The following is a 26,560-nucleotide window of genomic DNA, read 5'->3' as shown; positions in this document are numbered from 1 at the left end:
CTGGGCCTGGTTCTGTGGAAGTCATGGAGTTGGCATATAACGATATTGGGCTCAATAGTTTTGAGGTTTTTTTATCTGTTTGTGAAGCGGCCTATTGCTTGGCCTAATTGGCTTCTTCTCTCTTTGATTCCAATAAGCAAAAAACCAACCCAGCAATATCGATTGCTGTATTGGAAGATGAATATTTTGTTTAAGATGCCATTCGATTTTGACAGGGGATGGTATATTCGTTGATGATGTGATATCAACGAATAAGAGGATAGGTGATTTCACAGCCCACTTGCGTCGTTTCTGATGACAAGAGAGCATAAGGTAAGCAGTTTCTTTCTCAATTATTATTCAGGCTACTGTTAGTATTTCTGGGCACGCTCGTGGTTTCGAACAATTGGGTGCTGGGGATGCTGGTGACTACTGACTAGTAGCTAGGATATGCAGATACGTCTCTTGGTCAGGGCAGGATCGGAAAGTACAAAATTGTACAGGAGTCATGTGAAATAATGAAGACATAGAATATGATATCATTAACAAAGAAGAGAGAGAACATAAAATGATACGTAATATGACTCAAATAAAAAAATTATTACTTTTTACAATTTTTTTTTTTTTTTTGTGTGTTGATGTAAATGGATTTTAAATAATTGATGTAAAAAAAATCATTTAAATCACACCAGGTCGACGAAAAAATGAATGTAAAATTATGAAACTTATTTCATTTTTAAGTATTAAATCAAAACACTTGAAAAATGTCATGTTGAAAAATTCTTTTTAACTGCTTGAATAACATACACATTTTTAATAAATGATATTTTTTAAAATATTTTAATATTTAAAAAATACTTAAATTCCTTAATTTAAAAATCTAAAACCATAATTCCAAATTTTCACCGTAGCCACGGATAACAATCGATTGCAAAAAGTGCCTTTTTCCCTCCGTTTCACCTCGCACGTCCACAACCTTTCGTTTCTGATCTTCAACGACGTCAGAGCCGACGTGGCGTGCCACGAGGAGAGCCAAACCCACCAGGGAGCGATGGACGATGGAGAATTCGTCTTGGTAGGTCCCACCCACCTTCCGCCCCCATGCAACTCTCCACTGCACACGTAGCACTTGCTACTCTGAATTTTCTGTTCACGCTTCTCTCGCCGCCTTACACTCAAATAAACAAACACTCACATACTCACCCGGGGTCCCTCTCACACTCAGTGGAGAGTCTAGATCTGTGTCTCGGTTTTCGAAAAGCTCTAGAAAATGATCTACACGATCTCAGGTATACGATTCCCTGCGGCTCCGTCAACGTGCAAGTGGTCGCTACCGGGCGCCGATGGCAGCCGGAGCACAAATCGTTCTCTCTTGCTGAAGAAGGAGTCGTTTTCTAGTAATACAACCATCTCTATGATTATATGAACCTTCTCGATTTTCTTTGGTTTCAATTTCTTTTTCTTTTTCTATTTTGTTTTTCTCGGAGCTTGAGCGTCTGTTTCATTTGCTCAACGAGTATATATTGAGGATGGTGTGCTACCAATGGTAACTTTAGCCATGTACACATTCCCACGCATGGACATAGATGTATGTATTGGATTCAATGTAGATTGAGGGTTTTCTTGTATATGAGAGCCCTGTTTTGTTTCGGCCTTCGCAATTTCTATCAGTGCTCGGATCATGTGATTCGGAAAAGAGAAGGAATAGAAGTAAAGTGGACTTTCTGATTGGTCCTGAAGAAAGTTAATTTTTATGGATACTCAGAAGAAGTTATAATCAAATCTTCACAACTAACTTGCGGTAATAGTTTGGTCCGTGGAGGCATTGCCTCTGAAACGACTCGTTTTGTCTTTAACAAGTATCTTAAATTTATGTTTATGCTCAGCTGATGACTGAATATTTGCAATTAGTTCCTGTTATCATTTATATAAAACGAATTTGGTGACTGTTTACAGGGATGATCTTTGCTGGAATGTCTTCTTCCGATTCTGACTCCTCATCACTAGCTATTGCTGCATCGAATAAAATCCTTGTTCCTGGCGGTCAAGGAGATGGCTCTTTGTCCTTGACAGATCAGTTGGAAAATCCCGAAACAGTTTTGGAAGATTCTCAGGTATGTGTGTGAGCGCCCCACTGTAGCTGAAATTCATATATGTAGTTCCGTAGATCTTCGTTGAAGCAGACTTTCTTGTGTTGGTGGTTTTAATGTCTTACATATGCTGTAGAAATAAATGAACGATTGGTCTCAGAAATTTATTGAATAGTAATGCACGCTAGATTGGGTTTCAGTAGAACTCAGTCCAGAATTATTAGATGATTATGACCAAGGACATTTTAAAACAAAATAATCAGCAATATGTGGAGTTGTCCGTCTTGAATATAATGGAGGACAAATTCTGCCACCCAGGCGTCTATGGCTTAATTACTCTGTTGCTCAAGACTTGTTGTCTTCTGCCATCTCTTTGTTTGGAGCTCAATTGGTGATGCCTTAAAGTTATTGATGTTTTTTTCTTTGTTCAAAGGGCTTTTGGGAAGGCATGGTAATGGACCAATATGGAATGTTACTCCTCTATGTATAATGTCAACTATATGGTGGGAGAGGAAAAACAGGACCTTTAATAGTGTTGAGGTTTCTACAATCCGGCATAAGTCTTTAATTTTTGAGATCAGTGTCTGGGTGGATGCCTGCTTTTTGATGCATCTAGCTTTATTCTTTCTATATTTTATAGACTTGCTGAGTTTCGCATGTATTCTTTTGGTGAATCGTTTGTATAAATCCTGTATAATTGAGGCCTCTCATTTTTCTAATAAAAATAAAATAGTTATCCAAAAAAAGCATGGGTGTTGATAACAGTTTGATTGAAGAAATAGGATCCTCCGAGCAAGAGTTTTGTCCTAGTTAACAATGACATGTTTTTGGAAATTTTCTTGTTTGAGCAACCATCAGTTTCTTGGAAATGAATGCATGATGCTGCGTGGCCTGTCAGAACAAAATCTTCAAACTAAAAAAACTCTTCTATAAAACTAGAAAAATTCTAAGAAATATAGAAAAATTGACGAAAGACTAATAAAAATGAGAAAACTAATAAAAATGAACAATTGGTCGGCCAAGCTGGTCATATTGTGCTTAAATAGAAGGGATGTAGCCCTGAAAGCAAAATTACAAAACTAGTCTGTATTAAAAACAAATGCATCTTGCTCGAGTGATCATCGTGCTAGATCAATATCTTGTGATTAGTCACATTCTCGCTCGAGCCAGGTCGATCGAACATAAAGCGAACTTTTTGTTTGTCTCCTGTAGCTTCTTGCTTGAGCAACCAAAGATCGGAGAGCGCTTGAGGATTCTGCAACAAACTTTTTGTTTGCCTCTTGAAACTTTTTTTCCTTTGATCAAACTACTCCATGAAGCCATGTGCAAGTTGGGCTGTGCATCCTTTGCAATCTGAAATTGATTGCTGCAAAAAGTGAATGAAAAATTTAAGGCAGTTTGGTAAGGAATATGGTAATAATCAGTCAAATGAGTGCAGCCAAATGCAATGAAAGATGGTTTTGCAGAAAATGTGGCCCTTGCATGTAATTGTTTTCTTGGTTCATCCCCCTGCCCCCCAAAGAAAAAGGAAAAGAAATAGTCACTGAAAATAAGGCAATCCATAAACTGAATGCAGATGGGCAAGGCATCATTAGTGGCGTTATTAGAATGAGAAAGACAATGAAGATGAGGTTAGGACAACTGAAGGGAGTATCATCCTAGCTTATTCTAAACAAGAATGTCCAAGTTGAACCCTATGCTATGGTGTACTTTATTTTTGTGTCTATATATTATTTAGTATGGTGAAGTTTTGGAGATCATAGAGTAGTTGGGCTCTAGTTATTCCTATTTTGATTTGGAGTTTGTGATGGTAATTCAGTCATGGTGTAACTAAATAGGTAGATGTTTTCTATGTCAACATATTTATGATATATAACATTTACATGGATTAATCAAATTTTTTCCAGTTCTGTATTAATTCATTTTCATTTTCTAGCCTGGTATCTTTTATGGTCATTGTCTTCCTAATGCTCAAAACAAAGTCAGTTTTTGTTTACAATCTTAACCTACTTTAGTTAATTGTCTTCTGTCATGATGATCTTTTTTAGGTATTGCATGATGTAGATGATCCAACCATTGAAGATGACAAGAAGCTCAAGGATGAAGAGAAGCTTGTTGAACCAACCAGTGGATACAATGAAGTCAATGATGAGCAAGAATCTGCTTCTTCATCACTTGTAGGTGATGATGGTAGAGCTCAGAGTGAGGATGCATCTGCTCCTATTGATGGGACAAAAAGTATCGAAAAGGATGTAGCTAGACCAAGGACCATTCCCCCACCTGGCACTGGGCAAAGGATATATGAAATAGATCCACTTCTGAATAGTCATCGTGAACATCTTAAATACCGGTGAGATGCATTTTGATCTTTTGCTTATGCAAGTAATACACTGAGAAAGAAATGTCAGAGCTACTAAGTGGCTGGGAGCTTAAAAAAATAGAGGGTGCAAAATTAGTTGCTTCAGGTTCTTCATGTTGCAACTCAAGCGAACATATTGTTGATGCCTATGGTTGTGTTTTTTCCCTGTTACATGTTTTGCTGGGTCTTCTTGCCATTGTGTTCCCTAAAAGGTGTTAAGTATTCACATGGAGTTAGTATAGTCCTTCATCCTCATTGAGTACTTTTAATTCTCATATAGACCTGATTTAAGTCAAACTGAGTCGGAGTATCTATGTCACTCATATTATGAAGTAGCAAACTTAGTTTATGTGAAGTGTCCTTATATTTCTGGTCTTGTTCATCTACTGTTCAACATGTAAACAGCGATTCTCTAAAGCAATACCAAGAGAAGTTGTTTTTAACTAGATAATCTGATTTTATTTAGGTTTTCTGAGCCTCACCTTAACTTCATATTTTAATCTGTTAATTCACCAGAATGTAGGCTAGGTTTCAAGGCATCCAGGTTGTTCCACCTCTTCTGGGTCACCTAATTGTATCGCTAGCCTTTCCCTTCTTGTGTTGTTCCTGTTTCTCTTGCACTGGCTTTAATAGTTTAAGTGGCAAGGTAGATCAAACACAGATGTGCAACCAAGGACCATCTGAATTGCTGCTGGAAGCTCAAGAAAAATGTTAACTTTACTAATCACTGTCCATGAGAAATTACCCAAAGCTGTAAATGATGATTCCATTCTTAATTTTAAAAGTGTCATTGATAGGTCTTTTGATTTATTTACATCAATACTAGAGGGTTATTGCTACCTAATTCTTTTTGCTGCCTTTAGTTAATTAAACAGTTTTTTTATTATGTTTCTTTTGTTTTTACCCCATATTCTTTGACATGCTTGATTATGTCCAAGGTAGTTGTAAAAACTTTAACCTATTGTATTCTATTTATATTTATCGATTACAGTTATGGACAATACAAAAGACTGCGTGAGGAAATTGACAAATATGAAGGTGGTTTGGAGGTGTTTTCTCGTGGTTATGAAAAATTTGGTTTCACTCGCAGGTATTACTAGATTCCCTTTTTGGGAGGTTGATTGTTTCTATCTTCTGTGTCCTGAACAAAGAAGTTTTCGTATTGTGCACATTACTTATTACAAACCTCTATTTCTACTTTTGTGAAATTAGGTTCTTTAGTTGATTGTTCATAATCAATCACTAGCTGGCTTGGAGATGGTTGATTATGATCACCAATATTGTGGTTGCTTAGACTCACTTAAGCATGATTAGTGTTTTTAAATGCATCTTTAGTTCCAAGTATTAGGAATGTGGCAGAAGTTTGGCTCTATCTCCACTGTAAAAACACTGGGACCTGAGATTGCTCCAGGATCCTTTTGTGATTGAATCACATAGGAGAGGGACAGAACTCCTAATTCATAATCATTTTGGGTTTAGATAGACTAGTATGCCTCTTCTAGGTTCAACAAAAGATTGGTAAGCAGAACGATGTATTCTGCATGCAAGCAGGCCTTTGGCAGAAAACATAGCCAAACATTTTTTTTTTCTACTGATACCCTCCTTTCTTCATGCTACCGTAGCACTCTCGAATATTGATAGGACCGCTATAATATTCCTATAATATTTCATTAATATTCTCCCATAATTATAATAATTGCATATTATTGCAAGATCCCTTTCTTAGCCTTGTTCGTTTTGCTTTTTCTAATTAGGTGTTTCTTCCTTTTGCATACGGCCTGTGTAGTTAGGGGTGCCTTACGCTTTCAATGAGATTGGTTTAATACTTATCCAAAATTAAGATGAATTATTCTGTAATAATTTCATGATCACAATCTTCTCATTAGTAGGTGATTCTATAATAATTATTTTCCTAGAATAAGCTGCAATATTCTATTCTTCTCTATAAAAGGATATAGATGCTATATGACAATTCAATAAATCAAAACATCAGTTGCTTTATGCAACAATTGGAGGTTGATCCCCTCGAAGTGGTCGATTTATCCATTTATTTTCTTTATTATTAAGCGATAGAAACTCCCGGGTTCCTATCATATATGGTTTAGATGCTCCTAAATACTTCAATTCCATACATCTTCCTTCTGGATCATTTATTTGTTTATGTGCTTGTAGTCAGAACCTGCTACAGTTTTTCTCTTTCAGTGAAGTTTTATTTCAGTTGCTGATTATAACCTCAACTGCTTTTCCAGTGCCACAGGTATAACTTATCGAGAGTGGGCACCTGCAGCTAAGGTTTGTTTTTCCTCAGTTCTGTTTTAGGGAAAATTTATTAGCATTATTACTATGGCTGAAATTATTTTGATTACCATATTATTATCTTTTTGGTTTTTAGAATTATTTCAGGCTTAAGTTGGAGTCATGTTCTGCTCAGTCTAAGTGCCTATATTACTTAAAGGATTGGTGCAGGCATTCCTACATTGACACACGCACAGTAGTAAATATATCTTGTCATTGATACAAGAGATAACTATTCTAGATAGCAAGTGGCTTGGGTTGCAGGGTTAAACTTTGCTTATGACTTATTAAAAAACCAACAAAACAAACTTGCTCATGACTAAAGTCAAAGACATAGATGAATTTATTCTTGTTCTTTTTGCCCCTACTAGTTAGGTAGCTTCTATTGTATACTTCATGTGTACTTGGGGTGCCTTACGCTTTTAACGATATCTTGATTACTTATATTAAAAAAAAAAAAAAAAAAAAAAAAACATAGATAAACTGATAGCGAATGTTATAGTATGTAGTTTGGAGTAGTGTATCAATCCTTTAATTAGAAACATTATGATTGAGGTCAAAACTTCTAAATGTATATACAACTTGTGATTTAGCTTGATGTAGGTGAGTGGTGTAGTTATATGAAACTTTATGATAAAATTAGCATTTATTTATTTTTAATAAATAAAAAATTGTTAAAGGTTCTCAAGTGGAGCAACCCAAGTATTTAGGAATTGTACAAAAGGGTACCCCAGAATACAAGAAAAAGAGGAGTAAAATGAGAAATGAAAGTCCTAAAATTAAAAGAATCAAGAAGTCTAAGAAGGAACCTAAAGAGGCAAAGGAAAAATGCATCAAAACCCAATGAAATCGGCCTTAGGGACCCACTTTGATCTCTCCAATTTTGAGAATTTATTTTGATAATTTGGATGAACATGTTAAAAGATGTCAGTAAAGTTATGGATTATTAATACCTGTTCACACTAAATTTGGTGAGGCTTGTGTCTGCATTAACATAATGTGGAGGGACTTATGCTATGAGATGGTAATAAATAATTTGGATGCTCTGGATATGTTCTGTTAGCACCGATTGGTTGGGAGCTGCTCTCATTCGATGAAAGTCGTTTATTTCTACTAATAGAACTATAGTTGAATGCAGAGACAGCTTCAACTTTAAGTTGTGGTCCGTGACAATCATATTGTTTTCTCCTCTTACTTACAAATCATGTGATGCATTTTGCAGTCAGCAGCCTTGATAGGGGATTTTAACAATTGGAATCCTAATGCTGATATTATGACCCGGGTATGATGTCTTTCTTTTGCCCTTATTTAAGGATAAATTCTTAATAGCAGCTATTGCTTTATTGAATTTAAATTTTGAATTGTCCTGGCAAACATGTTTGGATCTGATTAAGGATCTATAGCTCTCATCTCCTTTCCCCTATTTTTTCTCTTTTAATTTTGTTTAACTAACGATCTGGTTGTATATCTCCCAAGTGAAACTTGAGAGTAAATGCACCAATGTTGCCCCCACAATTCACAAGCTCATTGTTAAATGTTTTTATGTTTTATGACGGGCAACCCGCAAGGCCTTATTAAATGATACCTGGGATGGATTTTAAGACATAGGAAATGCAGTTTTATTTCAGTGAGTTAAAATAGTTCGAGCCCAATGTACACTTGAGGCAAGAATCCCAAAATAACTTTTATTTAATGCAGTATTTACGAAGATGCAAGGAGATGCAGTCTGCAGACTCAAATCACCGCTCAGATCTTGGTGATAACACCTAGAATTTGCACACAATGTTTGAAAACAGATCCACAAGGCATGACTTGTATGAGAAGTCAGTAGAGGCAGTTCCTGTGGTTTATTGTGAATATCCCATATTAGCCAATGGAAAATGATTCAACCAGATGAAATAAAATGATGCAAAATTGAACTTCGTAAACTTGATTTGAATCTCAGATTCACCTGCGATATTACTTGGAAACTATTGCATCAGGTTTAATTTGAAAACTTCAAAACTTCTAGAAATCATTCAATTGCTTCTTAACTGTTTCTGCGTCTTTTTATACTATTATCATTTGTGTTAAAAGTTTGAAGAAGCTTGAAATGCCCTCGAAAGAACCTCAAAAAATTATGTTGAGGTTGGAACAACCAATATTTACATTTTCTAGGGAGTTGGATGACATCTGTACTGAGACTGGTATCTTTCTTCTAAGTCAGGGTAAATGAAGAAAAACAAAAAGAAAGAAGATTAATATAATAAGATAAACAGCTGACTCTCTATTACTTGTCAGAAAAAAGGGGGGGGGGGAAACAGCGCACTATTTTTTCTATTGTGTGTTGTATTAATAAAAGACAAAATCGCCTCTTATTGTGTTGGCATACATGTCCGCAGTATAGATGCACTATGAGCTTGCGTGGCGGTGGCAAGCTCTAGAATAGAAGGAAAGCCAGAAACCATGGTTTAAAATCAAATTGACTCCGATGCTTGCTGGACATGAGTGGCTCTCTACTGTACTCTTGTTTTTCACCATTTGTGTTTATGTACTCTGGGAAACTTATTAATTGTATGTGAACAGAATGAGTTTGGTGTCTGGGAGATCTTTTTGCCAAATAATGCAGATGGTTCTCCGCCAATCCCACATGGTTCTCGAGTGAAGGTAACATTTTTCTGTAATGAGTCTGCTCTGTAGTATTTTGGTGATTTGACTTTAGTTCCTGTACTTATTGCTTCTTGAATGTTTTTTCACTAGAAAATGAAAGTTTCCACTTCTCTGAATTGAGAATAAGCATTTGCTGCAATTTGTTATGAACTGTGTAATGGATTTTTCTTAGCATACATGTAGGTGTGTGTGGTTCTGTTTCACTTGTTTGTTATGTAAAATCTTTCTGGATGACACGAGACTGTACTCTCCAACGCAATATACTTTGAATATCACATGAAACCTGACAAATTATCCCCTATTAAATAAACAGATTTTGCAAATGTTACATTTTCACTAAACATGCATTAGGTATCATTTAAAATAAAATCTACAATTACAAAACGTGGTATGCATGATGATGTACTCCAAACCATACGGACACAATCAAAACCAGGGAAGAAGAAAACAATCAAGTCAAAGAGCTTGATTCTATACTCAAGTGCCTCCTTTAATATATCTTCATTACTTTATAACTTTTTAGATAAATGGCTATAGGCTATAGTTGCTTAAGCTATTTTTCTATTCTGCCACCCTTTAGATAGACTCCACTGTTCTTTCCACAAATTCCATGACTCCTAATGACTGAGGCATTTCATACGGCAGTTTCCAGCTTCCCAAAACTTAGCTAGCACCAGGAAAAAGGCAAAATAAGAGATATATAGTTTTGTTTGTTAGAGAATGACTGAATAATTTACTTTCTAAATACAAGTGCTGTCAAATAACTCTTATCTTAATCATGAACTGTAGATCCGCATGGATACTCCATCTGGCCTTAAAGATTCCATTCCTGCTTGGATCAAGTTCTCCGTACAGGCACCAGGTGAAATCCCATACAATGGCATATACTATGACCCACCAGAAGAGGTATGTTCTGCAATGTTTTCCCCCTCTTTGTTTGGTTTGGATAGTAGCAAAATGCAAGATTTCTGGTTGCGAAGTGCTAATAATATTTTGGGCATTTTGAATGAGTAAAACATTTTACTTTAACTTTTGAACAAAAAGAGTAAAAGAAACGCAGCAGTAATATCTGAATTTGGCAATAATGTGCAATAATTTGGGAATTACTTACTAAGATTGCAGAAGATTGAAACACAATATGATTTTCAATAACTATAATATTGGCTAATGAGTATTTTTGCAAAGCATTCTAAACAGAAGCATGTCAGTAATTCAAACTCATCAACTAAGTTGTCTTGTAGGCGTGCTATTATCACTCATGCAATATCACCAAAATTTATATATCGTAACTAAGTTGAATTTGCTTTGTGGACATGATTAAATTTATTATATATTTCATTTATGCTTGAGTTTAATGATGCTCTTGTTTACTTCTTACAGGAAAAGTATGTATTTAAGCATCCTCAGCCAAAGAAACCGAAATCACTTAGGATATACGAGTCACATGTCGGAATGAGTAGTACGGTGTGCATCTTCCCCTTTTATCTAAGATGTAATATATTGTTATTTAATTGTTCAATTGCTATCTCTGTATGATGCTCTTGCATGCAGTAATTCCAGGATTTCAAAATATTATGGAGAGTTGCTTTCTATGTAAAAGAGTGATATACAAGCTAATGAGATAGTATCCCAGAGCAATCTTTATATCTCACGTCCAGAGCTCATACAGATATAATCCAAATTACATGATTAACTAAATACCTTATAGTGCATCTTCCCTATCCTCTGGAGAAGAACTTGTTTACTTCTATTGATAAATACATTTTGTATCCTATCAAAGGAGGGTCCTAGTCCAACATACAAAAGGTATGTACTAGGACCTACATAACAATAAAATGCTGCTCCACGACATTTTAGCTTTCTATGTCAAGAAATGATTATCATCTATGTTTCTGGCAGTAAAGCCCCAACTTGAAATTTTAAAGCTCCCTCCCCACAAATATTCTCTTATTACCTTTATGTTAAAAGGATGGCAGTATAAAATTGGTGCTACTCCTAAAGAGAAAATATGAAGTTGTTATCTGACTGATGGACTAATATCATGCTCCAAATTTGTCGCTTCTCCTTCATAAATCAACAAAATTATCCAATCAAAAATTCAAACGTTCTCTTGCAAGTGTTCTATTGAAATTTAACCAATATATGGGATCCTTTATAATGTTTATCACTTCTTCATAACTGTGCTCAACATCGCCCATGAACTCTAGCTCCAATGGCAGGAGGTCATGGGTGTGAGAGCCACTGTGTGCAGTGTAGTTAAAAAAAAAAAAAAAACTGTGCAATGTCCTTTTTGTTATGCCAGTTAGATTTATTGCACATATTACAGCTCAAGCAACAAATTTAAAGAAAATTGTTACATGATGTTCCTCAGACATCCTCCTCTTTCTTTCTTTTGTGTCGTAGTTTTTCTCTTTGATTTGATTTTCTTTTCTGATCCTCCCAATGTTGTCAACTGTGAAATCTAGGAGCCAAAAATCAACACATATGCCGAATTTCGAGATGATGTGCTGCCACGCATCAAAAAACTTGGTTATAATGCTGTTCAGATCATGGCTATTCAAGAGCATTCATATTATGCAAGCTTTGGGTAATATTCTTGTCGCTTCAACCTTATGCACTCCTTGCCTTTCTGTTTGTTTGTTTGTCTACAGCATATGCTTTCACCATAATACTGAGTATGGGTAGACAGCTTCCTCTAGAATTGGGGGTTTTTTAGTGAATTGGTTGCTCTTAAATATTAGCAAAACGTTTGACAAATATACTTGAAAATTTTCTTTTTGATGTGCTGCAGGTACCATGTCACAAATTTTTTTGCCCCTAGCAGTCGTTGTGGAACTCCTGACGATCTTAAGTCCCTCATTGATAGAGCCCATGAGCTAGGTCTGCTTGTTCTCATGGATATTGTTCATAGGTAATGTTGAATTATACAGTTAACAATTTTGCTAAAAGCATCTCTATTATGCTATTGCATTTTGATGAGTTATGTCTCTTTATGGTGGACGAGCAATCATACTACTGTATGCAAACTGATTTGGAAAAGAACGTCCTGTGTGTATAGAGCTGAAAAGTGGAAAATTCATTTAGTTGATGCCCAATAGTTGGAATTGAAGGACTCGTTCAGCCGACCTTGGGTAGTTTGGATTGAACGGCTTGTTGAGTTGGGTTGTAGATTCGCGTCTTTGAGTGAAGTTGAAAACATGTCAAGAATGATTTGATGGTGAACTTACATACTGATTCGGTCCTTCTACGTTGTTTGTGCTTGATCTTCAATTCATTTTTCCTTATTTTTGTAATTGCATTCCTCTGTTATGCTTCGAGTAATACCAATAAATCGAGCAAACGTTCACTATTTGGTCATTGTGAGTATGCAGATGTCAGGTTTCCTCAATTTTACACTTTCATTTTTGACATCTTTGATAGGATTCCATGGAGAATATATCGAACCAGAATTTTTTTTAGCTTTATACTCTCTGTTGCTTTTCCATCTGGGTTGAACTTCACTCTCTTTTCTTTTAAGTTGCTCAAAGATACTTCCTGATGGCATGCAGTTTCTATTACGTTGTATGCAGTTTCTTTTGTCCATTGCCACAGAATGTCCAATAGCTCAATATGTGTGGGTTCTCTGTATATGTCTGTGTTTGTATCATCAGCAGGCTAGCTTGATGTTGTCATTTTATTACTACTGTCATCCCATAAATTACTACTCACATTCGCAAGTTTTTACCATCTATAAGGGGAAGAGAATCAATTATGTAGGAAAGTTAGAATGGGAGAGTAGATAATAATGATCTCTTTTTTTTAAATTGTGGATACATATTATGAGACAAGAAAAAAGGAAATCTATCAAGAATCTGATTACAGAGAAAGTGAGTATATTTTTACTGATCTATACCAAACTTGTGAAAGGCAGCCAAGCTTCCTGAGGTTGAGCTAGTCTTGGTCAGATGTCATATCATCAAATTCATCCTCATAATGTTTTCCGTAATAGGTCATATGATATCTGCTAGATGCTCACTCATATTTTGCTGCTCCCCCTCCCCCTCCCCCACTTCTCCCTGATGATGCAAGCACTGGAATTTAATGAAAATAGCCTTAAATACACAGTTTATTGTTTTGCGGAAATCATTTTTGGAAGTGTTGGTCAGTTTGATGCTCTGCCATACTATTAACCACAGTGATTTTTATTTTTTCCTTATAGCATGTTTTATGTATTTGATTTTACTTCTCGTCTTCTTATGTCTGACTGCTTGTTGAATGAATCCAGCCATTCATCAAATAATGTGTTAGATGGGCTGAACATGTTTGATGGAACTGATAGTCATTATTTCCACTCTGGGTCACGTGGATATCATTGGATGTGGGACTCTCGCCTATTCAATTATGGAAACTGGGAAGTATGTTCTTCTTCTTTTTTTGGCTAAAAAAAGAATATTATGGTAAATTTTGCCTTTATTTTTCCTTCTTCACCCTATAGCTAACAGGGATTAGTTCTTACTTGTTGATATAGGTACTAAGGTTTCTTCTATCAAATGCAAGATGGTGGCTGGAAGAATACAAGTTTGATGGGTTTAGATTTGATGGTGTGACATCAATGATGTACACTCACCATGGTCTGGAGGTACATACGCTTTGGGAATGTACCTTTGTCAATTTTGGTGTGATATATGATGAGTTGATTACATCCTTTAAGGATAATTTTTAGTTTTTAGAAATCATGTATAACTAGATTGGGACATACCAGCTATGTAATAGAAATAATTTGACGTGGTGGCTATTTGTAGTTTTAAAATGCGAATTGAATGACCTATTAATACTCGTAAAAGTTTGATGTATTTTCAGATGTTGATAGATTTAAAGCACTTAGTCTCTACTTGGAATTTGTACTATCGTATTTGCACTTACAAAATCTTCTTCCTGTTCTTTCTGTAGGTAGCTTTTACTGGAAATTATAAAGAGTATTTTGGATTGACAACTGATGTGGATGCTGTGACTTACCTGATGCTGGTCAATGATGTCATTCATGGACTTTATCCTGAGGCTGTTAGCATTGGTGAAGATGTATGTCATCCAATTGGAATCATATTAAGCACCTTTATTTTCCCTTTTTTTCCATTAATGTGGAATGTTGAAAGCAGATTTAATAGTTTAGTTATATCTTAACTGAAACTATCTCATACAGGGTTACATTAGTAGTAAATTTCAAAATATTATTCCATAAGCTGTGTAGATATTTTAGGAGGACCAAATGTTCAAATGCATAAAGACACAAAGACATGCATAACTGAATGATTTAAAAAGTTACCAGTATTTTAAGTAAATTGACTATTTGTGTGACTGCTTTGTGCTTTAACGCCACTCATCTATTACTTTATTTTTCTCCCATCTCTTGTTTTTCTTCTTGTTAATGCTGAAAAAGAGATTAACTACTTTATCATTTATAAGAGATCTACATTTATGAGAAGGGTAAGTACTACTAATGAGTTAAAGAGTGGAGGAGGATCATTGAACATTTTCTATAAATGTGGTTTAATATGAATAAGGTATGAAATATAACATAATATGAAATCTAACGTTTTATCCTTTGGTATTTCAGAAAATTTAAAATGGTGTAGTAGCCCTTCAGTGGGAGTAAAAGTGTCATTATCAACATTGCTCAAAGTAACTCTTTCCTCGTACCAACCACTATCAACCAGGATATGAGATAGAGATTAGAATGAAAACCATCTAATCTAGAAGGTTATCACACCTCTTAGATTTTGGAATGCACTTGAGCATTATTTGCCAATAATTGTTCTACTGAAAGAAATTTTCTTACATTTTAGCCAAAAGCAGGTAATTGATAAGAGTTGATTAAACTTAAAATTGCCAGCTTCAAATGATCACTTGCCACAGAGATCAAACATAGGAACAAGGATAAAACAGGTACTGGAGAGCTCAAAGGCCTTCCTAGCGGGTCAAAAATTGTTTCTAGTTTCCACTTCAAAAGACATACTGAAGTGGCTTATTAACTATATGATACTTTACCAAACTATAACAATGAAGGCCTTCATCATGATGAAGCCTATAGCGATTTGAACCATCTTTCACTTCTTCAGACCTTCATTTCCATTTAGCAGAAAGTGCTTGTTTACAACAGTCAACTGTGAATGCTCATCTTAGTGTTGACCTTGGAATTCTCACTTTGTATCACTTTTCTAGGTATAATTGATTGCTCTGAATGTCCATTTCACCATAAATCCTCTTGTATCCGCTTGATGTTTGGTCTAGCTATTTGCTCTCTGTCTATGAAGAAAGATAGTAATTTGGTTTGGTAGAGAGATTTGGATTGGATGATCCTCCCACTAGATTTTAATTGCTCTAATTGCTTGCAATAGGACCCTAAAGGGAGAAGTTCCACTAGCTAAATGCTGCAAAAGAAGATAAAGAATCTAAAGAACCAAAAAAGGAAGGACATGTATAGAAGCTGTAACTTTGAGGCCTCAACTTGATGGGATAAAATGTTAATCACTTTCTTTTCTTCTGCTTATTCTACAAATCTTGTTCTCAACAGGTCAGTGGAATGCCAGCATTCTGCATTCCTGTCCAAGATGGTGGTCTGGGCTTCGATTACCGCCTTCACATGGCGATTGCTGATAAATGGATCGAGATGCTCAAGTATGTTATTATAGTAACCTTAAAAACTTTTACTCTTTCTGTATAGATGTTCTTCTCTCTCTCTCTCTCTCTCTCTCGAGTTGTACTTTATATTCAAACTGACAAGTTACCATTTGACTACCTTGAAACTATAATTCTTTTACAAATACTTGTTTTCTCCACTATTGAAGTTTGAGGGGATGAAAAGAATTTTGTCTATATGTAGATATTAAATCATGCCAATATATATATATCAGAATAACAAAACAGGGTAGATACACACTATGGTGGGCGGAACTTGATTATGATATGACATTGACATGCTGATATAAAAAGTCCCAAATAGAAAGACAATAATTGGTGGGCTCATTGTTCATATATAGTCTTACTGATAAATCTATCATATGTTTGAGGCACATTATGTTTTTACAAATTTATGTAGTGTTATATAGCCTCAAGGTCGAACATACACACTCATATGCCTCATGTTCCTCCACCTCTTAGATAATAGCTCACTATATCTATATTTCATTTATACTTCTTAAGATTGGCCTTGGCTCTGAATTTTATGTATGCCATCATATAATTTTGTTCTATTTAAAATTATAGTCTTTATTATCAAAATGAAAGATGACACATGCCAATGCTTTTATTAAATGTCTACTGTGTGTTAAGGATATATCATATAACTGTTGGGGAAGTATTTGGGAATATAAATATACTTTCAGAACATAGGTCAAAGCTAGGAAGTGTCAAATACCTACGTAGGAGTGCAGGAGAAGTTTTAGCTCCCTTGTAAAAATGGCATTTCTACATTAGTACGTAATATAGTATAGCGAAGAGGTTTATTGTGTTATGCAGGACTTTGTAATGCAATCTCATCACGGAATTGGTGTTTAGGTAAATTTACTTACCTATGATCGTGAGATATAATCACACTTCCTGGCAAACACATCAGCATGGGGGTGAGCAGTTGATTGAATGTTTATGAAACAACATAATTGTGATGTGGGTTCTGATGTTGTGTAAGATTGTTAACACACATATGTGGGTTTGGATCAGTGGTTGGTGGGGGATGAGGTCGTGGGTTCAAAACCCACCCGGGTGCATGTGTCTTATCAATTAAAAACAAATTGAAGAGCACTTCCCTGCTACTTAGATGTTAAAAGAAAGCTAAGTGACTATAAAATCTTGGATAGAATTTTAAGATAAGGGATGGTTTAGTTTGTAAACCAAATTAATGTTGTACTAATATTGTGACTATGTTGTAGCAATGTTTGTGTGTGCTTACTATCATGTAATTTCAGCTATAGGTTTACCTAACCCATTTTGGTATAATGTAAATTAAGCTATTACAATAATTAGTATCTGACTCCAGGAATAGTGTAACACTTTTAGCTTAGCATTAAGTTTATTCAAGTGAGTTGACATCAAGTTGTACTCTCTGTATCCAATATAAATAGTCTATATTTCTCTTTTTGGATGTCCAAAATAATTGTCCAGGCTCAAAAGTCAAATAGATTTTTTGTTTTGCTCCTGATTACAAGTGACGTAATGTGCTTTTGTGGGACAAGGGAGTATTTGAATTGAAGGAACTGTATTTATTTTTTCACCCTGTTATGTCTATTTTTGTAGGAAGAGGGATGAGGACTGGAGAATGGGTGATATCATTCACACGCTCACCAACAGAAGGTGGTTGGAGAAGTGTGTTGCTTATGCCGAAAGTCATGACCAAGCTCTTGTCGGTGACAAGACAATTGCATTCTGGTTGATGGACAAGGTAAGTTATTACATATACTTGCAACCAACAAGGACTAACACTGAAAGAAGGTTATGCAATCATTATTTCCTTCTAAAAGAATAATTCTATTTAGTTGATTCATATACAACTGCCATACAACTGGATAACGTGACATTAAAAATAAGCTAGTTTCATGTCATTCAGTTGTACAAGAGTCTAGTAAATAGCATTACTCCTAAAAATGTAATGATGACTTTAATGCAATAATTTTAAAGAAAAATATTTTCTGTATATTGTTTTCCGTCTATATACTCTTTCTGCATATGAGGATCAGTATCTTGTATCTAAATGAGAGCATGATCTTGTACCACGTATGTAATCCAAGAATATGGCATTCATAAGATATAATTGCATGGTTATTAACATGAATAGTACAATTAATTATGTAAGCACTTAAAATTGGGGTTAAATTAAGAACAAACTGAGATAGAAGGAAATGAATTTTGATGAGGAGTAATAGTCAATGAATCTGTCGTAGTATATTTTAATCTGAACATCCAGAAAAAAACTATGATTCGTGGTTTTATCTTGACATCATTAATACAAGAAATCTACGTTGAATATTTATTTATTTTGAGAAGAAAGTCTAGGCTTGGTGATTGCACATCCACTCTTGTATGGTTTGGTTATACCTTCTTAATATGCTATGTCTTAGTTTGCTATTTTTTACAACCAACAGACTAGGATTAAATATTACGCCATTGTGCTGTGGTTGAAGAAATATCAAACGCAAGTATTATTTGAGTATATCTGTATTCGTCAAAGCTTTTAATATCATATTCTGATCCCTCTTTCAGGATATGTATGACTTTATGGCTTTAGACAGACCATCAACTCCCCGTGTTGATCGCGGAATAGCATTGCACAAAATGATCAGGCTAATTACCATGGGATTGGGTGGAGAGGGATATTTGAATTTCATGGGAAATGAATTTGGACATCCCGGTAAGTGTAGGTTGTTTTGTTTGTACTCCCTAAATTTTTTATTCCCCTTTTTGTTTACGATTGCTCAATTGAATTTTGGGTAGAGTTTCATTGTTCACCATGGATGTAGATTTGATCTTTTTTTTTTTTTTTCTTTTTTTTTCGTTTCCCTCTTCAGAGTGGATTGATTTTCCAAGGGGTGAACAACGTCTTTCTGATGGCAAAGTAATTCCTGGGAACAATAACAGTTTCGATAAATGCAGGCGTAGATTTGATCTTGTAAGTTTCTTCTGGAGCATGCCTATCATGGGATTTTGCTTTCTCTAAGCACCAATTTTTAGGTTAATTGCATCCAAGCCAATTAAAACTCCACAGCAAACTACTTGCACTTGTTTATATTCTTTTTGCAAATAATGTACATCTCATTTGATATTTCTGACATCGTTTTATTCTGTTGGACATTTAAAATTTGAAATGTATAATAATGCTGCGCTTACTGATTATACACATACCCAGGGGGATGCAAAGTATCTAAGGTATCATGGAATGCAAGAATTCGATCGGGCAATGCACCATGTAGAAGAAACTTATGGTGTAAGTTTTATCTTTGCAGATATATAAAGCTGTAATTCAGTTGCAGAAGTGCTGATTAAAAAAAAAATCTTTTTTTTTTTTTTATAGATGATTAAAATTTTTTTTTTCTATTCACTGCTGTTTCAAATCTTGGCTAGAAATAATTAGGAAAAAAAAAGAAAAAAAAAAAATCCTTGGCTAGAAACAAAGTCCCAAAATCTAACTACTACCAAGAGAAAAGCCACTGGACTCTAGCTCAAATAGGACCTCCTTCCTCTACAGGAATAGGGTGAAGGGTGTGGTTGCAATTCAAGGGCCGATGTTTGTGTGTTACTTACTATCAAGAAAGTTATGGTCCTTGTTGATTCTCTGTTCATATGTAAATTAATTTTTTTTCTTGGTTCCACTGCATGATGTGAAGGGAGAGGTGAGGGAAAAAGCTAAAATAGAAGGCTTTTGGAATCCTTTTGGTTCCTGGAGTTGGTGATACACTAGAAAATTTTAAGGCTTCTGGTATTCGTTCTTATTCTTTACCAAGGTTATTTATTCATAGACCTATCATTTTACTTTGCCCTCACCAAATCACATTTTGCATATCCAAAAAGCGTTGTCTTTCACCCGAATCATGTGATTAGGTCTTCTAGGGAAGTTCATGGGCAGGAAATATTGTGTGAGAAGTGGGATGTTAGTAATAGCTTCTTTTTGTAGTTTTTAGTTCATAGATTTAGATGATAGTATTAGTTCATAGACTTTGGACAGCTTGCGTAAAAGAGGTATCATTGTGGTGGGATGGTGTTGCACATGTAAGCAAAGTGGTGAGTCTATCAACCATTTTCTCATTCATTGTGAAGTGGCACGAGCATTATGGAGTGTAGTACTTGCTCTTTTTAATGTCACATGGGTTATGTCTGGAGGGGTGGCAGATTTGTTAGTGTGTTGGCGTGGTCAACGTGGTAATATTTCAGCTAAGGAGGTGTGGAGAATAGCACCATTGTGTCTCATGTGAATTATTTGACGAGAGCGGAACACAAGATGTTTTGAAGATCAAGAAAGGTCAAGGAAAGAGCTCAGAAAGTTGCTTATTCAAACATTGTTCCATTGGACCGATACTTGCAGTGTGTTTAAGATTTCAACCATGTCTCAATTTTTATCTTTATGTTCCTCTTTTTGCCTTTAGTGGGGCCTTTCTTTGTATACTTCCTGTGTACTAGGGTTGCGTCCCTTTGCGTTTTTCAATGAATTACTTATTTATCCAAAAATAAAAAATAAAGATTTGGATGATAGTAACTTTTTCTATGTACTTGCTCACAGTGGATCCTAGATTTTAAGTAGTTTTTCATCATTATTTGAAATTGTTGTACCGGCAGATATATGCTACTTGTGGCATTTGGTGATGCTTATACTTCTAGAGTGGAAAATGATTCTGTGGTTAACTGTTATGCAGTTCATGACTTCTGAGCACCAATATGTATCACGGAAGGATGAAGGAGATAGGGTTATCGTCTTTGAAAGGGGAAACCTTGTTTTTGTCTTTAATTTTCATTGGACCAACAGCTATTCGGACTACCAAGTGGGCTGCTTGAAGCCAGGAAAATATAAGGTATTATTTCGTTTTTTTTTTTTTTTTTGTTGATGGGGGGGGAGGGGGGTGTACTTGGTCGATCTGCAGTTTCATATGTAGTCTCTATCATTGACATGCTAATTATCATTTTTTATGCATTTGGTTAATGATAATTGTTTCTCTGATATAACAATTTGATTTTAAAAGTTGTCTCAAAATATTTTGAGGGACAGATGATAATCCCTACAAGGCTATAACCCAGTAGTGTTGAAGCAAGAAGGATAGCATGCTCTGAGCTGTTCAAGATTTTCATCAAGTCTTACATATATGGACATGATATAAAACTCTGGAGTACTCATTAAGTAATCAGCTAGACTGGATTTTGTCCTTAAGTTGAATTTCGTTAATTCCACACAGATTCTATGCTTCATCTAAGGGTTAGCTTAGAGAATATCTGCCAGATTTTTTTTTTTTTTTGGATGATCTGCCAGATTTAGGCAACTAGATACTTTTCTGGTGGGTCATTGGCTTTGGTTTTTTTTTAGGCTGCATCTTGAGGCACCCAAGATCTTGGCTACATCTAAATTTTGAAATATTTGGCCACTGAGAATACTTTGAAAAAAGTATCATGCGGATAGTGCCAGGATATGGCTGTCAATCATCTGGGTGCTGTTGCTGACTGATGCATGTATAGCCTTGTAGCCTTACAATTGGACTTTGTAAAGACATGGGAGTGTAGGACAGATCTCCTTTTTGCCCAATAGCCATCTGTTGATCCTGTCCTATGCAAGTTTTTTTCAGTTTCCTCTCGGAATTGCGATATTTTTTTTGTTCATTCTTTCAAATAAACTATCTTTTGTGCCCCTCCTTGCAGATTGTTTTGGATTCAGATGATCCATTATTCGGTGGCTTCAGTAGGATCGATCACCGTGCTGAGTACTTCAGCTCTGTAAGACACGTCCCTCAGAATGCATAACTCAAAAGTTCTTTATTGTTTTCTTCTTTGCCCTCCAGTAGTGAACAGGGGTTCTAAACTTCGACGGGTGCCTGTGCAGGACGGGTGGTTTGATAACCGGCCTCATTCTTTTCTAATATATGCACCTTGCAGAACAGCAGTGGTCTATGCTTTAGCAGAAGATGAGCCTGAGCCTGTCAAGCGCTGATTTAAATTGGATAAAGCTTCTCCTCGATGTGATGATTTTGTCTTTCTGCACTCCTGGATTTGACCAAAATATAATTTCTACTAAATGCAGCTTTTGGCCCTGTAAATTTTCCATTGCCACCCAGCCAGAGATGGGACGATCAAGAACAGGAGTAAAGGCAGAACATACCGACAACATTGTTTATTCATCCGGAGCACGAAGAAGGCCACCCCTGCATGAGCTTCTCCGGCATCCCGTACATGTTTTCGGTGTTATCTTGCTAGCTAAATTATGATGGCGGGTTGCTGGATGCCGGCAAGACGTTTTTGATGTATAGCGTATATTTTAGCTCTTATGGCGCATCTAATAAAATGCAAGATATTAGGCTGGAACAAGTGCTTGCATACTTTTTCCTCGGGTCTTTGCTTGTCAGGTAGCCAAATTTGGAAAAGATGGGGATGATATGCAATGAGTATAAGCGACTGCCCGGGCGCCACCTGTTTGGGCAAGTGTCCGGACAGCCCGGCCCCACGTGAGAGCCTGTGCATTGCATCTAAGGAGATCTCATGCAATGAGGCTGTTTGGGTATCGGTCCAAATTGGAAGCCCGTGACTCAAACTCATTCCTTCTCTTAAAATTTTGGGTTTGACTATAGCGATGATTCACCAATTTCGTTCTAGTCAAAACATTCAAACAACAAAGTCCATGCAATTTATACATGCGTTAATTATGAGAAGGATGTGAAGACTGCCCAAAAAACAGCAATGAGAAAGGAACATAAATAGCTGAAAAATAAAAATCACATTATTAATTATTCGAAATTCCCGACTAAATTCAAGTGCTGACAAGGCTAGCCTCGGTGGCATGCCCACGGGGCAATTGATGAAGCACGCTGGTTGGTGATGAATTGGAAGTAGAAGATCTCAATGCCTCTGCTAGCGGACCTCCCATTGAAGCCACTTGATTTGTTGCCCACCCAGCAGCCCAGTTCAGTTGTGGTTGCCCTGGTTCTGCATTGCTATCCCTGGAGCCTGGCTCGTCTCCATTGCCGGTGGACAATTTCAAGGACACATCCGACGGTGAATTTTCCAGCATTGAAATGGAGAGGCAGGTGGAAGAGTTCATGGGGCTAGCATTTCTTCCAGTGTTATCGGATTCTTGAAGCGATGATCGGGGCCAATCATCAAAAAAATGCCGCAGGATATGGCCATCAGATTTACCATCCGCTGATGCCTCATTTTGGGCTTCAAAGAGGCCATTGTTCTCAGTTTTGAACCCTAAGGAACTACACACAAGGGGACAAAAGAACATGAGAGAGCAAAAATATCAAGCAAAGAACAAATTAAAGAAAAAGCCTGACACAAGCAAAAAGCACCCTCTACTGGGTGCAAAAGCAATGGTTGGGGTCGACTTATACAGAATCAGAGAATCTCTTTCCCAGATTTGAGACATATTAGGCTATTAGCCAGGCCTCCATTAGGGTCCTACCATGGAGTTATTATCACATGGCTAAAAGTGCAGGTTATTTAGTAGACGGTTAAAATTGAGATGCAGTTGAAATAAAAATTAGTCATTCGATGAGTACTATAAACATTATAACATCATCTCAAATGTAAGATATTTATGTAATGATGTAATAAATAGTATTATTTTAACATCAGAATACCCCCATCGAAGATCCTACCAAATCCTATTTTATAACATGGAAAGAAAATCTTAAAAGCAAAAGTCCCACCAAGGTACCAAACTAAATGGAACCATTTGATGCTGTTTAATTTTTTCTCTTTCCCTTTTTTGGGGGGCAAGCATAACAGTTATTGTAACGGCCATATATATAGCAGCACATCTTAAGTTCTTTATAGTGTAAAGCTCCGAATAAATTTGGTGGAACAGTATTATGGTAATCAAACCCAGAAGAAAACAAGAAACTTCTTACCTTTGACTAAGGTGAAGGAGATCAACGGAAGGGGATGATCCTGAAAGAGCGAAATTGGTCCCACCAGCCATGGTTGCCAAGGGCGGAGCAGCAGTGGGAATGGAGGCTTTGAGAGTCCCACCACTACCGGCTGCAGTAGTGGAGGTGGTGATGGGTGTGGGGATTTCCACAGGCTTTCTTGAACGGTTTCGGCCACGGTGCACGTGGCGCTCGCAGTACTTCTGGCCGGCCACCACGTCCCTCGAGCACCGCCATTTCTTGCCGTCGGTCCTCCGGCAACGCCCGGGCTCCGGGTCCATGGCAGCACGTCCCCAGTACCCTGATTGCAACACTGATGCAATAGCAGTAAACTACGATTAGATATACGTGGCCTTTAAAGCACCAAACCAAATTAGTAAAACATGGAATCAAAGGCATACAAGTTTCAGGAATAAATCATGAATGAAATCACAGAAAGTAGTTGTAAGATTTATTCTTTCACAGTAATGATCCCAAATAGTTTAGGCAAAGTCATCACCGAGCAAAGAAATAAATTTTTGCAGCAACATGGTGAAGGAGAAGATTTGGTAATCCAGAAAAATGCATTTCAGAGAGACCATGATATCCAGAGAAAGGGGAGGGAATTAGGAACTTACAAGCTGGCTGATAATGTGGGAAATGTTGAAGAGGGTGATGGAGGAAATATGGATGAGTATGAAGAAGGCTTTTCTTGATTGGCTGAAGAAGTTCAGGAGGAACAGCAACACCTGCCAACATGTACCTGAATATCAAAGCCTGAAGCTCAAGCTCCTGCCACTGGGCCAAGCTGAAGAAGCTACCCATCCCTAGCAGACAAATAAAAATAGGCCCAGAAAAAGATAAGAGCCAAAACTCATCAAAACGATAGAAGAAAGAAAGGAAAGAGCTTTCTGAGTTTCTGTCACGCAAGAAAAAGGATAAGAAATCTTACTACTGGGAAATCTGGTGGCAGCTGATGTTGAATCAGGAAATGCTGACATGGAGCTGATTTTGCTGTTGGGTTCAGGTACAAACAAAGGGAGAGCAGCAGAGGCAGGAGGTTGTGGCTGTTGTTGGGGCTCAAGGAGAAGTTTTGGTATCTTTGCAGAGTGTTGTTGCTCTGACTCATGCTGGTTTCTCCATTGCTTCAGATGGAAGTCCATGGAGAGAGAGTGGGGTTTTGGTTGTTGCTTTTGGTTTGGTTGGTTTATAGTGTAGCTTTGTTTGGCGTGTTTGGGTAATGTTTAAGAGAAAGTTTGTAAAAGCTTTTAGAGAGTCTTCTGTGGGTTCTTTTATATCTTTGGCAGATACCTCAAAGAAAGAGAGAGAGAGAGAGAGAGAGAGGGTTCTGACAAGAAAGCCTGCAAAGTTTGTTTAGGACCAGTGGAGAAGCCAAGGGCACTTGAGCAAAAGACAGTCAGACAAGACAGTTGAGAGAAGAAAGAGAACTTCAAAATACTAATATATAAAAATTTGGAACAAATAGATAGTTAGGGAGAGAGCGAGAGAGGAAGAACCTGCAGTCTTTCTCTCCGTGCTTTGGGAATAGCACAGAAGAACAGAGCAGCATAGGGGAGTGGAGAGGGAAAGATAACCCCCGAATACCCTTTTTTTATCTCAATCTTTTCCATTTAACCCTGGGCAGAGACATGACACACAAACAAACAAAGAAGATAGCTGAGCCGACAATGCAGTTCCACTGCAGCCGAGCCCAGGCTTTATTCATTTTCAACCCCATTTTGTGGGGAAACTAAAACTTTTAAGTTTTTTTTTTTGAAAGAAAAAGTTTTTAAGTTTTAACACTATAGTATGAAGATGTGACATGTCAATGTTTTTTACTCGATGGACAAATAATAGCTTCCATTCTAAAACTTTATCCTTGTTATTTTCTCTTTTTAAAATACTAATATTAACAAATATTTTAAAACATAAAATACTTAAAATTATTTTTTTCTTCACATTTTTTATTTATAAAAAAAGTGATTTTCATCTTTACCTTACATCAAATCGTTATTTTCAGACAAAAAAGCATTAACAATTGGAGTCATACTTTTGTTTGTTAATGTGTTTTATACATATATATATATATATATATATATATAAACAAGTATTTTGACATAACATGGGTCAACATGGGAGGAGACTTAGGTTGGGTATCTATGAGAGCAACTCCATCGGCTTAGTTAAAAGAGAAATATTAACTATATTTAGTTATTTTTACTTTTTTTTTAGTTATAATATAATAATTTCACATTAGCTATAATACCTTAATTGTTACCGTGAATAACAATTTAATATTATTCACTGTAATACACTAGAATTAAATATTGTTTCCAACTATTGCTTTTTCTTTGTTTATTGTTTCAGTATTCTCCTCATTTTCACTCAAAACCATTTCTTCTCCCTCTTAAACACATCTCTCAAGCCAGTAACATTTATTTATTCTCTTTCACACAAATCATTTTTTTATCCTCATCTTTTTTTCTCTTTCCTCTCGCCATTCTTTTTGTTTTTCCCTCCCTCTCGCCCTTCTCTCTATCTCCATCCTTTGTTTTCTTTTACTGCTGAGTGATGGGTTTGAGCTCTCCCCACTCTCAAACTGTTATCATTGTGAATGAGAA

At 36.3% G+C, this 26,560-nt stretch overlaps 2 protein-coding genes across 2 annotated transcripts; one reads left to right on the top strand and one right to left on the bottom strand.

The window, feature by feature from the left end:
- Positions 1 to 1,120: 1,120 nt before the first annotated feature.
- LOC132191958 (1,4-alpha-glucan-branching enzyme 1, chloroplastic/amyloplastic-like) lies at positions 1,121 to 22,416 on the top strand. Its single transcript, XM_059607107.1, has 22 exons — positions 1,121 to 1,376; positions 1,936 to 2,093; positions 4,118 to 4,419; positions 5,420 to 5,518; positions 6,678 to 6,720; positions 7,946 to 8,005; positions 9,289 to 9,369; positions 10,162 to 10,278; positions 10,753 to 10,836; positions 11,838 to 11,959; positions 12,164 to 12,283; positions 13,637 to 13,766; positions 13,880 to 13,990; positions 14,302 to 14,430; positions 15,923 to 16,026; positions 17,641 to 17,785; positions 18,604 to 18,751; positions 18,909 to 19,009; positions 19,247 to 19,324; positions 20,748 to 20,903; positions 21,739 to 21,813; positions 21,920 to 22,416. Exons 1-22 carry the CDS (start codon positions 1,250 to 1,252, stop codon positions 22,025 to 22,027), a joined length of 2,598 nt encoding a protein of 865 aa, XP_059463090.1. The 5' UTR covers positions 1,121 to 1,249; the 3' UTR covers positions 22,028 to 22,416.
- A 355-nt stretch (positions 22,417 to 22,771) lies between these two features.
- Positions 22,772 to 25,466, bottom strand: LOC132191959 (growth-regulating factor 3). The gene is made up of 4 exons (XM_059607108.1): positions 24,892 to 25,466; positions 24,578 to 24,766; positions 23,943 to 24,273; positions 22,772 to 23,291 (listed from the first exon to the last, which is right to left on the bottom strand). Exons 1-4 carry the CDS (start codon positions 25,100 to 25,102, stop codon positions 22,841 to 22,843), a joined length of 1,182 nt encoding a protein of 393 aa, XP_059463091.1. The 5' UTR covers positions 25,103 to 25,466; the 3' UTR covers positions 22,772 to 22,840.
- Positions 25,467 to 26,560: the final 1,094 nt, after the last annotated feature.

Source organism: Corylus avellana, chromosome ca9, assembly GCF_901000735.1.
Source record: "Corylus avellana chromosome ca9, CavTom2PMs-1.0".
NCBI classification, from domain to species: Eukaryota; Viridiplantae; Streptophyta; class Magnoliopsida; order Fagales; family Betulaceae; genus Corylus; species Corylus avellana.
Note: the sequence above shows the minus strand (reverse complement) of the source record. Positions and strands in the feature narration are given on the sequence as shown.

Bases quoted from the DNA above. Each gene is read 5' to 3' on its own strand.
- LOC132191959 (XM_059607108.1), bottom strand. From the start codon at position 25,102: ATGGACTTCCATCTGAAGCAATGGAGAAACCAGCATGAGTCAGAGCAA. The intron at 24,274-24,577 runs GTAAGTTCCTAA...CTATTGCATCAG, and splicing joins CCCACATTATCAGCCAGCTT to TGTTGCAATCAGGGTACTGG. The intron at 23,292-23,942 runs GTAAGAAGTTTC...CCTTGTGTGTAG, and splicing joins CTCCTTCACCTTAGTCAAAG to TTCCTTAGGGTTCAAAACTG.
- LOC132191958 (XM_059607107.1), top strand. From the start codon at position 1,250: ATGATCTACACGATCTCAGGTATACGATTCCCTGCGGCTCCGTCAACG. The intron at 4,420-5,419 runs GTGAGATGCATT...TATCGATTACAG, and splicing joins CGTGAACATCTTAAATACCG to TTATGGACAATACAAAAGAC. The intron at 14,431-15,922 runs GTATGTCATCCA...TGTTCTCAACAG, and splicing joins CTGTTAGCATTGGTGAAGAT to GTCAGTGGAATGCCAGCATT.